The sequence below is a fragment of the Leptinotarsa decemlineata genome, unplaced genomic scaffold (assembly GCF_025532065.1).
Source record: "Leptinotarsa decemlineata unplaced genomic scaffold, Ldec_3_MD MMD2_tig00026282_RagTag_RagTag, whole genome shotgun sequence".
Classification (NCBI taxonomy): domain Eukaryota; kingdom Metazoa; phylum Arthropoda; class Insecta; order Coleoptera; family Chrysomelidae; genus Leptinotarsa; species Leptinotarsa decemlineata.
In genome coordinates, this window is record NW_027412668.1 from 9,820,910 (window position 1) to 9,837,500 (window position 16,591).

A 16,591-nucleotide genomic window follows, 5' to 3' on the forward strand; every position below is an offset into this window, starting at 1 on the left:
CTAAATATAATGACGAGAAAAGTGTGCTGTCGTCAGCAAAGCAATATATTGGATTGTTGGTTTTTACCAATGAGTCATAGATACTGAAAAAAGGAGATAATATGGATCACTGGGGAATATCAGTGTTAATGGCGAAAGTATTCGAGAGATATCCGTCGCCGGCCACTTGCAGGGAACGTTCTTTCTGGAAGCTGCAGAGCCATATACGAAAATGATCCGACAAGCCATAGCAAGGAAGTTTGGCCAGCAAACCCTCATGCCACACACTGTAAAAGGCCTTAGAAATATTCTCCATGTTTCTTGATTGTGTTATTCGAAATATGGGTGACATACGATAGAAGGTCGCTTGTTGATCTTTATTTCCAAAAGCCATATTGATGATCGCTCAAGAAGTTGAAGCCTACCAATTACTTCAGGATATTGTGCTTTACAAGTTCTTCATGATTTTTCATATCACTGATAGCAAAGCGAGTGCTCTATAGTTATTTGGAAAATTTTTCTTGCCCTTTTTGGGAATAGTCTGAACGCGAGCAATCTTTCAACAAGAAGCATAACCTCTTTCTTATAAGACAGGTTGAAAAGTCTGCAAAATACTGGTGTGAGTTCATTTGCGTACTTTTCAAGTACGATGACGGATACTTCATCAGGGCCAGACGCCTTGTTGATATTGAGCTGTTTCAAAATTCGCCTGACTAGACGCTGTCGAAGAGCAATTTCCAGCATTGTACATTCTGGAGTGGGAATAGTGGGTGGTGCCTTTTTCAGAAAATCGACTGTGAAGTGGGCACAAATTGTTCAGCTAGTAGATATGTTTTTCTATGGCTGTTGTTGCAATTGAACTATCCGCTTGTGTTAGTGGTGTCATTGTGGATTTTGTAAAGTTATGATCAACAACTTCAGCTACCGACCAGAAGGGTCTAGACCCGTTGGGATTGGCAAGAAATACATGTGTGTATTCATCTCAAGTGTGTCACAGTGTACATACTAGAACAAAAACTATATCAACATCGAGCAGTCTGTAATCTATCAGAATTACCCAAATTGTTAGACAGCCTAATTACAAAAAAACTAACATGGGATTGTAGACATATAATCATTAATCAACAACATGGATTCAGTAGTGCTAAATCTACCAGCACAAATCTGCTAATTTATCAACACTGTATAATAAACACCTTCGAAAATAGACACCAGGTGGATTGTCTTCATACATATTTTTCAAAGGCATTCGACCGAGTAAACCACAACTTGTTATTGCAAAAACTAAACGCTTTGTGTATTCAAGAAAACATTCTGAAATGGATTGAAAATTATCTAGCCTGCAGAGTACAATTTGTAAAATATGGTAACTCAGTATCTTCCTCAATTACAGTTTCATCGGGTGTATCACAGGGTTCTCATTTAGAGCCATTGCTTTTCAACTTATTTGTCAATGACTTGAGAGATGTTATTCTTCATAGTGAATTTCTTTCGTTTGCTGATGACCTGAAGATGTTCAAAGTTATTCATGACTCAACTGATAAAAATTATCACAGTACGATTTATCTAACTTTGTTCGCTGGTGTGATATAAATCTACTGCAATTGAATAAAGACAAATGTCAAACATTTACTTTTTTCCGAAACAAAAATCCCATTAACTGGCCATACAAAATCAATCAATCAGAACTGAAAAATGTCATTCAATCCCATATTGCAAATATTACTTCTAGAGCGTTAAAAACGTTAGGTTTCATTCTTAGATCTGCAAATGAATTATCTCTCACTTCAATAAAAATCATATATTGTTCAATTGTTCGATGATCGAATACAATTCCACAATTTGGTACCCTTCATATCATGCGGATATTGATATGCTTGAAAGTGTTCAAAATAAGTTTTTAAAGTACTCTGCATATAAACTGGGATATCATATTGATGAATATGACTATAAAATTATATTGGACATTTTTAACTTGAATAATCTGGCTCATAGAAGATTAGAAGCAGACCTTACACTAATTCATAATCAATGGCAGCATCAATTCCCCGGAACTTGTCGAACTCATAACTTCAGATGTAAATCCAAGGGGAACAAGAAATTCGTAAATCTTCAAAGTACCCTTTTGTCGCACCAACTATGGCCGGAATGAATCTGTAGGTAGAATTTTGAGAATTGCAAATACATACAATGTAGATTTAGAATCTTTTAATTCTAGTTTGAAAACAGTTAAAAAGACTATGAAAAGATTGTAATTCATTATTTTTACGATTTTTTTATTTTATTTTATATATTTTTTCCTTGAACCTAGCTTATATTACTGTTAAATACATTTGTGAGAACTTTTTAATTATCTTGTTAAAAAATAGGCATTGCCGTAAATAAATAAATAAATAAATAAAATAAATAAACATTTGTTATGCGTCTCACCCTTTCTCAACTTCTATAATGAAAATCTGACAGGAGTTTCAACTATGAACCTTATCTAATAGAAAAAAGTGATTAAAATTCGGTGAAGTAATGTGGATGTCGTTCAGAAATTCGAATTTTTTATAATTTTTTTAGATCAGTTGATTTTTTCAATTGAACATATTTTTTTCGTGAGTTTATACGTATGAAATAACCTGGGCTTTGTTCAAACGACAAATCTGTTTCATTTCCAGTAAGAATAAAAAACAGCTGAACCAATCCTACAAACACACACACACATAAATTTTTAAAGGTCATCCAATATATCCAGAAGAATCGATACCCTTTTTCTACGCCTATCCAGCTCCGTTCTCAATCGATTATCTGACCAATGGAAACACATATGAGTTTTCTAATCTCGAAGTACGCGTAGAGGAGGAAAAGGACATGCCAATAATGTATACTCTAGAGACCGTGTTACTTTGATCAGAAATAAAACCGTTTATCTCGGTGGCGAGAACATCGGCGTGTTTTTTTGCTCAGTGTATCTTCTTGTTTTTGTAGAATCCCTATTTTGTCACAGAGGCGTCACTGAGAATTTCAGGAATCTTAGTATTGCTACGTTGGTATTCCGCTTTCAGAAGGGGCTTGTAGGATAAGATAGTTGGCGAAAGCTATTATTGTATGGATGTAAATTCTGAAACACCTGGATTCATTGATTCCATAATCCGTGACCTCAAAAAAGGTTTTACAATAAAGCAAGTGCAGCCCTAGATTTTTTACCCCATACTCATTTCACTTACTCAAGAAACACTTCATTGTGGAATTTTCACTTCACAGTTTTATGAAAACGTAACACGTGTGTCTATACTTTGTGGAAAAATGTGTAATGAAAATCTCACAATGAAGAATTTCTCGGAAAGTATATGATTTTATCTGTGACCAGTTTGTGAAAATTAATAAAAACCACTGAGTTTCCGTTTCCTCGTCGAGGTAGGTGGACATGTAACTCGATGCGGCTGTTCTCATCGACGAAACGGCGGACGATCACGCCGTCTCAAATCGTTTGATTTGAGTTTAATTGTGTAGTGAAGCAAAAAAAAGGGTACAATATTGGGTACAGCTAACTTCTATACTCCTACGGGTAGACATGACTTGCTGCTCCTGAACGGAAACAAGTACCAATATCGAAGAGAGAGAGAAAGAGAGAGAAATGCGGGAAACTTTGTAACCGCTGATTTGTCAAGAAAAGTCGGGACGAGAGATATCTACAACCATCTACCAGTTTTTGCTATCATCAAATATATCGTAAAGTCATAACTAGAGTAAAGAGGGAGGGAGTTTCACTAGTTTGGACTTCCTTCGTCTGATTTTATATAATATAATTTGAAATCTCTGAAGAAACAAACAGTGAAATAAAATCAAAATGAAATGAATGAGCACAAAATTGAAGTAATTGAACAATTAAAAATGAAATACAAAATCAAAAAGATTTCAAACCAAGTTTCTTCACGATGTTTCGATATTAGTATCCACCATTTTCTTCGGGTAATAACTGGACTATTGCAACTATCACCTCTCCGCTTCCTCTGCTTCACGGTTTGGTGGTAATTGACCGTTTTTTCGCTTGATTGAAGGTTTCCATATGTTGCGTATCTCTACGCTAGCTTTGCTGAATGCGTCGTTGGACAGTCCAAGCTGCATAACTTGTATGTTAGGCAGCGCTTCTTTGAACTTCCTCTTAAACCAGTTTTCCTTCCTGTGGATGATCTCATCATACTGATGAGTCTCAACATGCTCTGTTATTCCCGATTTGTTGATTTCTCCTCGCTGTTTGTGTCTCTTGTATTCGGCAATGCGGTCTTTCAATGACCTCTTTATTTCACCCACCAATAGAGCATTTGCTGTACTCACAGGGTATACTGTACATGCAATTCTTGGAATGGCAGTCCACGTTTGATGGCCTGGTTTTTGTGAGGCTGCTGAAAATGATGTTTCCGGATCTGGAGCAGGTTCTGATGTTGTACTTGGATCCATTTCTTTTTATTCTTTTCGACAATCCTCTGGAATAGGGAAAGGCAAGCACTGTCTGTGACGGCGTATCTTCCTTGTATGGATCTTGCTATGTTTCAGCCAAAATTTGTTTCACCATCATTTCGGAGTAACCATTTCTTTGGAGGTCTTTTTTGATAATGCCTAGTTTCTTTCCGAAACCTTCTTTTGCATCACAGAGCCCGAAAGCGTGATCCTCTAGAGTCTTGAGCTGGATTAACAAGAAACATCTAGGAGTCAAACACTTGTGAGGTATTCCGAATAAATGTCTGTTGGATATGATTCAATATCCAGCGTAGTATCAGCTGAGGAATTCACTAGAACCTACTCTGTAGATAGTTCGAAGGGTGAATGTGTCAAAATATTATTCATCAAACATATCATCAGTTGCGAATCATTATTCTAGGATGAAATTTGTTTTGAAGTAGCCAACTATGAAATATCAGTTTCCTAAGGCCATCAGTACACAAATTTCGAGGGACTAATATTTAAATTATAATTAGTCCGACTCAGCACTTGTTGGAAGCTGATAACACTATTCAGTATAATAATTATAGAATTATATACAGATAATGAATAATTTGATAATACAAATTGCAGCTGCATCAACCTCAACCCGAATATGATTCGTGACTCACACAGAAAATTAAGAACGAAAATCAAACCTGTTGGAATCTCCGATATTTCATAGTAGAGTAGCTTGTTAGTTTAAAAACACCACGAATCTACAGAACTTGTTGATATTTCTTTTGAAAAAATATCTGCTATCATCACAATTGTGACTTAAACTTCCATATAGGTACTGTACTTTTTGTTTACGACTTCATTTTAGCATACTTTGTATTATTCCTGTTATAAATGTTGTTGAACTAACGTTATCATTATTATTTCTGCTTTGATAATTATTCATTTCAAATAATGGTGGACGAGCGGGTTTGATGTCGTCGAGTGAAACTACATTTTCATCAAGACTCGTTGCTCCGATCGACTTTCCACACGAGTACTTTCATTCATAAAATTGTCCAAGTAACCTCAATTTGTTGAAAAATATTGAAAAATATCTGTCATTTCAAAGTTTTGGGGTGTGGACCATCGGGGGTAGTCCGTTCCTGACTTTGTAGCAAACCAACTGACTCCTGCATGAAAGCTCATCGAAGGAATTCATTTGTTTAGTCAATTACCAAAATTTGGATGATTTTGAATATTCACTTGAAAAGTTATCAAAGAAAAACATTTTTCATTTTGTAACTTCAAGGGCCCGTTACTTGGTAACGAAGGATTTTAGGAAAAAAAGTTATATGAAGTACTGGTGATATTTTGACCTCATCTTTACATTCCCGAGAGGAAAAGAGGAAGTCCAGGGACACCCTGTATATAACAGACATTGCATCTAGAATGTTGAATACAATTCATTTATGAAAATTCTATATGTGCTTTTCGAATATTTTTCTTACTGATTCATTACTCAAATGCAGTTCTACTAGTCACAATCATCTCCAAAGTTATATGAGAAAATTGCTCTTAGTGGAATTAAAGTGTAGTCAGAGAGAATAACATCAATATCAATGATTTACTGATAAATATTATATAATGGCCCAATTTCATTGTGTTTGATAATCAGGTTTGCTTCATCAAACTCCTTTTTCATCTTAATACAGGTATTTTCGATTTTTCTCTGAAGACGAAGATGGGATATGCATATTTATAAATTACTAGCTTCTATCCGCGGCTCTCATTTGTGCCATCAAATAAGTGTCAGTGAAATAGAAATTATTCAATATGAGAAATATATTTTAATGCTTTGCTGGGATTATCAATTTTTAAAAATTATTACATACGATGAAGTTTCAAAAATTTAAAATATGCTTTATTGAATTGCAACAACAAATTTTGAAATATATTTCACTTTAAGAAAAATAAATGATTTTTATTTTTTTTATCTTATATAAAAATATTTTTTATGAAAAGTATCTTATGTTACTTCTAATTCCTCCAAAAACATGTTTACAAAATTTCATGATAATCGGTTGAGTAGTTTCCACGTGAAACCGTAACAAACAAACCCACATTCGCATGTCTGTATCACATATAGTCAGTGGGCATACTTAAAGACTGGCTATGAATAAAATCATCCGAAAGAACAATTCGTTCAGGCCAGTCTGAACTCCCTACACTGTAGGTTAATGGACAGACACCTATCAAAAAACAACTACTCCCCTGGCTAATATCACGAAGGGCGTTGGATTATATCCCACAGGTTGAAAATCCATTGCCGCAGTTGTGTCGCTAACAGCAAATGCAGAAATAACTTCAGTAAAGAATACTGCACTGACACCTGTCTGATCTTCAGTGAAGATCCTTCGTGGTGTCAGCCAGCGGAGTAGTTGTTTCCTGATAAGCGTCAGTTTATTAATCTACAGTGCCTTGTGGTGAGTTAATACTGGCCTGAACGAATTATTCCTTTAGATAAGATGATTTGAATTATGTCTGTATATGTTTCATTATTTCCAAAGTTTCAAAATCTTCGATTCAACCAGCCTGGCATAGGAAAAGAAAAAAAAAGTAGTTTCTGAAACGAATCAAGTAACTTATAATAACTCCAGTAATGTGAAAGTTTTTCACAAATAGTCTAACAATAATAGAGAATCTTGCGACTCAACAGAATCAAGGTCGTTAGTTCAATTGTTTTCAATTATTCATGAAAACATAAGTGCATACTAAAATAAAGGTAATTTGCAATACATAAATCCCCAAGAACATAAATGTATTATTATCATATTGATGTTAGTGGAAAATTATAAGTAACTACTTCAAATTACAAGCAACTGCTAACAATGTTCCCATTTGTTCCATGTGAAAGAGCTCTTTGATCTGGTAATTTCCGGATGGTATACGTCACTCGATCAAGAGAAAGTCTATCAGAACACTACAAACTTCACAGCAATGAAGAAGCAATCTCAATTTCTGAAAGTTGCCAGAATGTTGATGACCTTATGTGGTATGTGGAAAATTGATACAAATAATATCACCCTCAAAACTATCTACAGAATTTTTGCTATCGCTCTCCTTGGAAACTATTTCGTTTTTGTCGCTACTACTGCAGTTGAAGCAAAGCATTTGATGGATGACAGCCTCGATTTCGAAGCGAGAAGTAATTACATGACCTATCTTTTATTCTACGTTGAGGTGATGTGGAAGATGTTATTATTCCAGACGAAGAAAGTAACGAAAATAATAGAAGATATTCACGATATAGAATATTCTGTTTTGACAGGAACTGATACAGCAGTCATGACTATTTATAACATTTATTCCAGATATAACAGCAGAATATTTTTTCTTATCGCATTCGGCAATGTTGCAGTTTTCGGGAGTTTCATACTGAAAGGGATTTCAGATATAAAATCTTGGAAAAATGATATTTCTGGAAATATTACGTTGAACAGGTCTTTAAATTTTCAACAGTGGTATCCTTTCGATGTTGATAAAAACTTTGAAATTGCCTATTTATGGCAATTCGTAAACGCTTTGATACCGGGAGTTTTTCATATAGCATGTGATTCTGTTTTTCTGTCATTGATTATTTTTCCGTACTCAGATTGGAAATTCTTGGATACCAACTTGAACACTTTGATGAGTATTCCAAAAACATAAGAGAAAGCTGTAATAGTATCTTACGAGGTTTGATAGTGAAGCATCAGGAAATTATTAAGTATATAGATGGGCTGTGAATCATTCAAAATGGGAATTTAAATATATGTTTTATAGATCAGTGGATGACCTCAACGATGCTCTCCGATGGTACTTTTTTGGAGATTTTGTTGTGCGATCGTATCAAATTTCTTTGGTTCTGTTCCATATAGAAACAGTAAGTTGTATCACTGATTTTTCCAAAAATCATTCTCGTCTATGGGATAATCTGTACCTAGATCAACAAAGTCCAAAAAGTTTTGTTCTAGATAGTACAAAAATCTGAGAACGGTTTTTTTTCAGGATAGTGACTTATCTGAAATTGCCTTTCTTCTCTCAACTCTGTTAATGTTTCTTGTTCAAGTTTTCTATATGTATTTTCATGCCAATGAACTTATACTGAAGGTGAGTATCTCTTTCTGAACTTGTAATATTAGGAAGACTCAATTTGATGAAAACATATTTTCCACACTGAAACTAGAGCACTATTTTTCGAAGCTCGTTTCGCTAACCAATTCAGCAACATCAGGGCTAAATAGTTGCGATGTAAAAAAAGTGTTTTCATCAAATATACTTTTCTATAGATGTTCCAATCATACCTGCCATGAAAAATATAATTTGACAATTTTCTCACAGTTACGAACATGAGTAACATAGAAATCATATTACTCAATCTGCTCTTTAAATAACAGGCAATAACGAGGAAGTTCTCGTTGTCCTGAAAACTTATGGTGGATGTTATTAGAAATAGTCCTCGAGGCCCCCTTTTCCATCAGAAGAGGGTTTTGAATAATGAAAACTACCAAAGGAAAATATTGATTTCAATACACAGGAGACCATATTGGATAATTTCATGAAATGACGATATCTTAGAGATCAAAGCTTTGAAAAGTTATGCAGGAAGGTCAAGAAGATAAACAAAAAAATGAATTTATACTTTGAATAGCAAATATATTAGATGATATTTTTTCTGCTGAAACTCTTTGCACTTTCACATTACTAGCTGAAGAGTGGGAAACTTTCAGAAAGAGATGAATCTGAAGACATTAATTGATGAAAACTCTCTGCTGAAAGGTGTAGGTATATCACTTTTAAAAATCGACTATATACGGGACGATCACATTTATCCAAATTCACCACTTCAATGGACTCAGCAGTGAATTTCAGAGTGAAAAAGTGTCAGAGCATGTCTGACAACTAGAAACAAAACTCTGGAACACTCATCACTCTACACAGTAAAACCGCATAACTTTGTGTGACGCACGCTTTATTGACAGTTTTGTTGTTAACAGAAGGAGAACTACAGTCAATAGGGTAAATTATTATGCTGAGAATAGTCTATCTACTGATGACACCAAATTGGTTGGTTGAATGCATTTATAAATATTAATTTCTCAGGATCAGTTGATAAGACTATGAGCGTGTGTGTGTCCAACAGTTTTCAGCAGTTGAAGTCTTTTCACGGCTGATTGTGGTAGACGGTAATTGTTAAATCCAGCTACTGGATGAAATTAAAACATGAATATCAAAAATCAATGAGAAATCACCATCCTCCTATTCAGGTTATAACTCATTTAAAAAACTATATTATGACAGAGCTTGAAAGTACAACAGAGTTACAATGTTGTCACAGTTCGGAACAGCGGACTTTGGTATAGAATCAAGAGTTCAATAAAATGTTATGTACTCTGATCTAGTTGAAAGAATCACTTTTCAACTTTGAATTTTGGAAACCGTATGAAACAATTATTAAAAAGTTTATAACCAATTAATGAAGTTTATAGTATGATTTTCATTATGAAGGGTTTTACAAAAACCGCGACACGTGTTTCGCTTCCTCAAGCGTAGTTTGGAAAACACAAAAGCCAATTAAAGTTGAAAATGGATAGAAGACCAAGTTTTTAGTAGTTGAAAAACCCATTCTACTTCTTATTCAACGGGCCTACAATTGTCCAATTTCTCTGACAGTATCTGTAATGTCTAGGGAACTAATTTTATAAACCCTTCTGGTAGGTACTACGTTGTTTTTATTACTACAGAAAACATATTCATACTTTTTATATCTTAAAAGAAACAGTATTGTGCTGGGCATTGACATATGAACTTGAGTGTGAATAAAGTGTGTAATTGGGAGTTGAGTTCTGTTTGATTACCCTTTCTGAACACTACAAAAAAGTTGGCGACGAGGATAATTGGAAGTGCCGTTATTCAAGTCAGTGTTGTTGCAAAAAAAAACAGTAAGTTTTTTTCAGAAGAAACATGGCTACTATGGGAATACAGTTGGAGTTTAACCCTGAAATAAATGAATGGTCAATTCATTATAAGAGGTTAAATCAGTTTTTTATTGCAAATGCGATTACCTCTGATTCGGTAAAACGCGCAATTCTTTTAAATAGTTTGCATCAAAATGCATATAGCTTGCTACAAACTTTGTGTGTTCCGGACAAACCAGAAAATACAGACTTAAAAAACTTGGTAAAAAAACTGGATGAGTACTACACGAAAAAACGTGTTGTTTTCGTGGAACGATTTAATTTTTACACTGCAGCTAAATTAAAATCGGAGAGTGCACAAAAGTGGTCGTCAAGGTTGAATAAACTAGCCATGAATTGTGAGTTTGACACATCGTTTGATACGAAATTGTGCGATAAGTTTATAACCGGGTATAACCCAGGAAAAGTGAGAAATAAACTGTTTTCTGAAAAAAAAGACGTAACCTATGCTGAAGCGTTAAATATCGCTATAATCGAAGAGTCGACATTACACACGAGGTCATACGTTTGGTGGCCTACATTGAACAAAGATATAGAAAGGTTAGTAAAAGGTTGTTCCGAGTGTCAGAAAATTCGTAGTGCTCCGGAAAAAACAACGTAGTACCTACCAGAAGGGTTTATAAAATTAGTTCCCTAGACATTACAGTATCAATCAATATGTTAGATTGCAAATTGGATAACGATTGGTTTTTTCACAGTCACTTTGATAAAACAGTAGAGTAATTTGTAACCCCTGAGAACTTTCAGTGCTACACAAAGCTGAATCTGAACTGAGAATCGCGTACCTGTTTGGGGATTTGAACATCACAATCAATTTTGATAGTATAGAATAACTGTTGATGCAACCAAACAATGTCTATGGCCTTAATAAGTCGTTCCATACCGTATCGAAAAAAATTTGTGTTTTTTTTACAGATATTCGTATTCGCTTTCCTGTCTTTCATATATAAGCTTTCTCAATTCTTCAGCAATTCAAAATATGCGTTCGTAAGCAGAGAAGTTCGAGGTCTACTGAGTTGAACCTCAAAAAGATGAGCAGCCGCAGTCACTCGAACACCTTACGTGAAGGTATCTATGAGAGAGAGAGAGAGACAAATCTCCAACCTTTCTTCGATATTCTGACTATCAAGGTTGCAAAAAATGCTGAGGTACGGAACAATGTTTTAAGCTTTTGTGAAGCAGACTTTGCAAGTCTAATGACTTGTTTCACTAGTTCGGACTTCCATTGTCTACTATATAAAATGATTTGAAATCCCTGAAACAAGTTTCAGGGATTTCAAATCATTTTATATAGTAGACAATGGAAGTCCGAACTAGTGAAATTCATTACGAAACATTGTCAATCACCTTCAAACAAATCTAATGACTTGATTGTGTCAAGACATATCGATGTCCATTTCAACCCCCAACAAACTCTTCGAAGCAGAAAGCGGAATTTTCTGAACAGGCATTATTACATGGTTTGGAAAAAACGATGCCTGTGTTTTCGTGGCATTGAATTGAACCTGGTGAGTGTCACCCAAATTCGAAATCACCTCTAGATACTCGTTGAGATTTGCAACCTCATGCTGCCGGTGAAGATGTGCATCCGAAGCCGATGTCTTGAAATCCAAATGAAATGACGAGACAAGTGTGCTATCATCAGCAAAGCAATAAATTGGATTCTTGTTTTGTCCCGATAAATCGTTGATGTACCATAAAAAGAGGGTCGGAAATAACTTACCTAACTGAAATAGTGAGTTCTGTCTAGGATATTCCAATTGAAGTAATTGATATCGAATGAACGATTTTCAAGGACAGAGATATTTAGGTGTCTCTTCATTTGTTTGACTGATTAAAACATTTCATTTGCAGATTTTTCCTGGGAACCAATGATCCCGAGTATTTGTTTCACCAACATTCGTGTGCATTAAGAGTTGGATTGAAACTTTTGAAATTTCTAACAATATCTGTCTTTCAGCGACCTATTCTCAAATCTATACACACTCTCAAAATAAGAACAAATTCATATTATAACGCAGTACGAATTGTTGAGAATTTTCCAAACCCAACAAAATTGACATAGGATCATCGTTTCATAACTGTTTCAGAGTAAAGATATCGGATCCTGTGTTTATAAAAGCAATTGGTATGAACAATCGCCTTCAGTGAAAAGTACCTTATTTATAACTATGATCCGGACGAACAAACCACTGTGTCTGCATATTGGAAATATGGATGTCATGAGTAATGTTGTCCTAATAAAGGTAAATGATTGTTTGAGATTCACTAGTTAGGTAAGGTTAGGCTAGGTTAGGTTAGGTCCAAAGTGAGTGGATCTATTCGATTCTCCACCGGCTCTGCCGAACTCTAAGAACTTGATTCAGTTCCCAGCGGGGCAGACACAAAGTATGTGCTCTGCTGTTTTATTATTTTCCAAACAGAGGCAACACATACTGTCTTTCGACAATCCGAGTCTCTGCATATGATGATTCACATAACAGTGACCTGTAGGAAGGCCTGTTGGACATCGTAGTTCATCCCTACTGTAGTCAAACAACTGTTTGGTATCAAGCTTTGAAGGGTGAATGAACGCCTGGGAGTGAGCCAATCCTGAAAGATTCTGCCAGAAGTCCATAAATATTCTTGTCATCCAGGGGTTCAATCTTTGTTTGGCAAAGCCTAAAGCGATGCCAATGACAGGTTCTGGTCCAATAAAGCTACTTGCAGCTTCCTTCTTTGCAAGGGAGTTAGCAGCCTCATTGCCTTCCAGGCCAGTATGGCCAGGAATCCAGACCAGAGACAATCTCTAAAGTCTTCCTATCGAGGAGAGTCGTTCTTGGCAATTTGATACCAATTTAGACGTTGCTCGGTAGGAGCCAAGAGCCGCTTGACTGTCCGAGAATAATTTCATTGACCTGTGTATGAGGTTGGATTCTTCCAATATCTCCGCAGACAATTCAGTAGCGTAAATTTCGGCTTGAAATACAGTCGCATAGGTTCCTAGGCAGGTTAATATATCCGCCCTGGTTCTGCGACCGAAAACACCTGCACCAGATCCACTAGTAGTCAATTGATAAAAAATATAAATTACAATATTTGATTAACTAAGGGTCCAATTCGATAGAGACGAGTGATCGTTTATTGGATCGTGCTTCAAGAAGTTAGTAAATGAAGTGTCTTTCAGTTGACTCTTCATGCATTCTTTCTTACTACAGAGAAGAAAATACTTGGAGTCTTTTTTATCAAAGTGGTACTATATGTTGTTTTCGCCATTTTTTCAGCAGTTTCGGTAGATTTTTTCGATGTAACTTACGGAATTGATGAATTATTCTTCATGATTATCGAAAAAAATCACGATAACACACAATTCACAATTCGAATTGAAATTTTCGATAGATTTCAGTTCAGGGCTGTGATATGAGAATAATATTGGTTAAGTAACTCAAATTCATAAATAACTAACCGTGTTTTCGAATGTTCATGTTGCATCATCATCAATTATTCCGTATATTTTTTGTTTTCAGATCATAAAAGCTGGATACACTTATATTCTACTGGCAAACAAATGAAAAATTGTGTTCATAGTTGAATGTCACTCACAAATTAGAGAATACTGAATAAATTTGCACAAGCATTTATGGTTGTTTCATTTCGTGATTACTGTGAATAATTTTAATCTGCCTGTGATTAGTGGCATGCTCTAAGAAATATGATCCAATGTATCTGAAATGAATTCGAAGTTAAAATTAAAAATGAGTTCTGAAAATAGATGGTAAGTATATAGAAGTTCATGAGAATTCAACCAAATCAAGAGTTTTTTTGTGAATATAGGATTGAAAAAATATTTCTCATGAAATGCAATTTTTTTTTCTATATTGTGAAAGGTGATGTGGATTGTTGATTGGGCAGAGAATTGTCACAGGTCACTGCCATTTGAATCATCATATGCAGAGACTCGGACTGTCGGAAGACCACAATAAACTCTTGCGGTTTGTGGTGGAGGGTCAAATAGACACACTCACTCTGGACCTAATCTAACCTAACTTAGGCGAAAAATCTTTCATAAATATATTTCTGTGGCTTTACAATAAATATTGGATGGAACACCAGATGTAAAAGCAGTATCATCGCAAAGTATCCACTAGTAATTGGACATGTAGATTGACATGTAGCAAATTGTTCATCATATTCATAGATGGAAATGTCTAAATGATATAGAAATCGAGGTTTTTTTTAGCGAGAAAAATTGAGTTCAATAAAAACTGCGAAACGATAAAAATCAAAATCACACATTATGATACTCGGTAAGATATCAAAATGGTCCACTTTTGCACACATTTCATCATTAATTATTCCAATTCAACATTTTCAGATAAAGGAAAAAAATCTCTCATTTCACTTGTGGAGCACACTCAGATATACAGTTTCGTCCTGAAGATGGTGGAAAACGTCGCCAAAACATTAACGGTTGAATCCTAAGTAAATAATAGATGTTCATTACCAATTATCAGTGAATTCGTTGCAATAATACATAAATATTTGAAAGTGTTGAAACTGACTCATGAGCAATATTGCAATAATGATTTCATTAGGGCTGATTATCTGGGTTTTAGAGAGGTTGATTTTACAATTCTAGCATCTATTTTGACATATTAAGCTTAATGCCTTTGGAAAAATATATCATATCATTTATTAATACCACCAATTGTCTACGTACTTCATACGAATATTGAATAATACCTTACAATTTCATGAACCAAACAGATTAGTGTGTCTGTGTGAATGAATTTGTGGAATTGCAGAAGAAGGAAGTCAAAACCTTTATTTCACAATAATTATCCCTCCTGAAAATATACCCTCTCAATTCAAACAAGATTCTTGTGACTGAGATTTAATCAAATGAACGAAAGAATGTCATAACGTATTGTCATAGATAACATGAAAAGATTGAGCTCATTAGTGACATGATTTCATAAAGGAATTCAGTGCTTCATCTTATAATGTTATCCAGATAGGTGCTGAAGAGGCATTAAGACAAGTGTCTTATTCCGAAACTTCGGATGTCCAACAGTGAGGATAAGTGAAATTTAACCTTTTTCATTTACTTTATTGTGTAGATGTCTTGTGAATGATATCTGACTCAATTCTATAACGAATGTTCGGAATACAAACTGAATAGAGAAAAATGTTTTTTGTATAACTCAGTGTCTATATAAGAGTAGTTTTCTCAAGAGAATGTCCATTTTGTTAATGTTCATCAATAAGTAGCTGTTTCGAAAAGGCTTTTTATTCCATTTTGTGCCTGAAAGTTACTTCTTGGCGTGTTCTACAAATCTTTGTATTGAGGTAATTTATTGAAATTGATTGATTCCTTCCTTTCTCTGGACGATTTCCACTTTTTCCATATGGAGATGTAGAATTATAAAACGAGCACCTTTCATTCCCAAAAATTAATCTCTCCCAAAAATATACCCTTTTCAATTTGAAATTATTTTTTTTCATGTCGAATTTGAAGCTCAAAGCACCACTACTGCTCTACTTCTAACCCGTTTGTAAAAATAAACAGGCTCCTATGGAAGATATGTGTGATATAAATCCCATAAGCAATACATAGGACTACGCCACAGTGCGCAAAATTACACTTCACACATACTTATTGATACATGAAACTGAGTTTCACACACGGGAGTAGGAGAAATATTTTCATTATAGCTGAAAAGTTGATAATATGTTACATTTCATCAATAAAATAACGTATTGAATATTCTGTGTTACAACTGGAACTAACTGGGCTTATACTGAAATTGAATACATGAATGTCGACTCTAAATTACAGAATGCACTTCATCACACGATGATATTCAATAAAGTTCACATTAAAACCGCAGCATACATACACCCCAATACTGTTCAGGTGAACTATTTGATAATTATTATTCATTAACCTGAAAACGCCGAATCAAATATATAGAGGATATTATTCATTATGTTAATATGATTTTCATCTACACGATTATGAATAAGTTTTAAAAAAAAACGTTTTTCCGTTAATCAGCTGTTGCCCCCATACGAACGACAACTCTCAGAAGTTGAGAAACTTGTGCGAGCTAAGGACTAACGAGGTCTTACCTTTTAACGTGTGATTCCTAACACGGTTGCAGAATTATCCCAGCTTCACCCAGATACATTCTCTCGAGAAAAATATC

The 16,591-nt window shown here is 34.8% G+C and overlaps 1 protein-coding gene across 1 annotated transcript; it reads left to right on the forward strand.

Annotated features, from left to right (window-relative positions):
* Positions 1-6,919: 6,919 nt before the first annotated feature.
* Positions 6,920-14,021, forward strand: LOC111505126 (odorant receptor 10-like). The gene is given in 6 exon segments (XM_023159881.2): positions 6,920-8,035; positions 8,038-8,152; positions 8,209-8,308; positions 8,434-8,535; positions 12,494-12,649; positions 13,910-14,021. Coding segments are annotated over 6 exon segments (1,170 nt in total). The 5' UTR covers positions 6,920-7,383; the 3' UTR covers positions 13,955-14,021.
* The last annotated feature ends 2,570 nt before the right edge of the window (positions 14,022-16,591 follow it).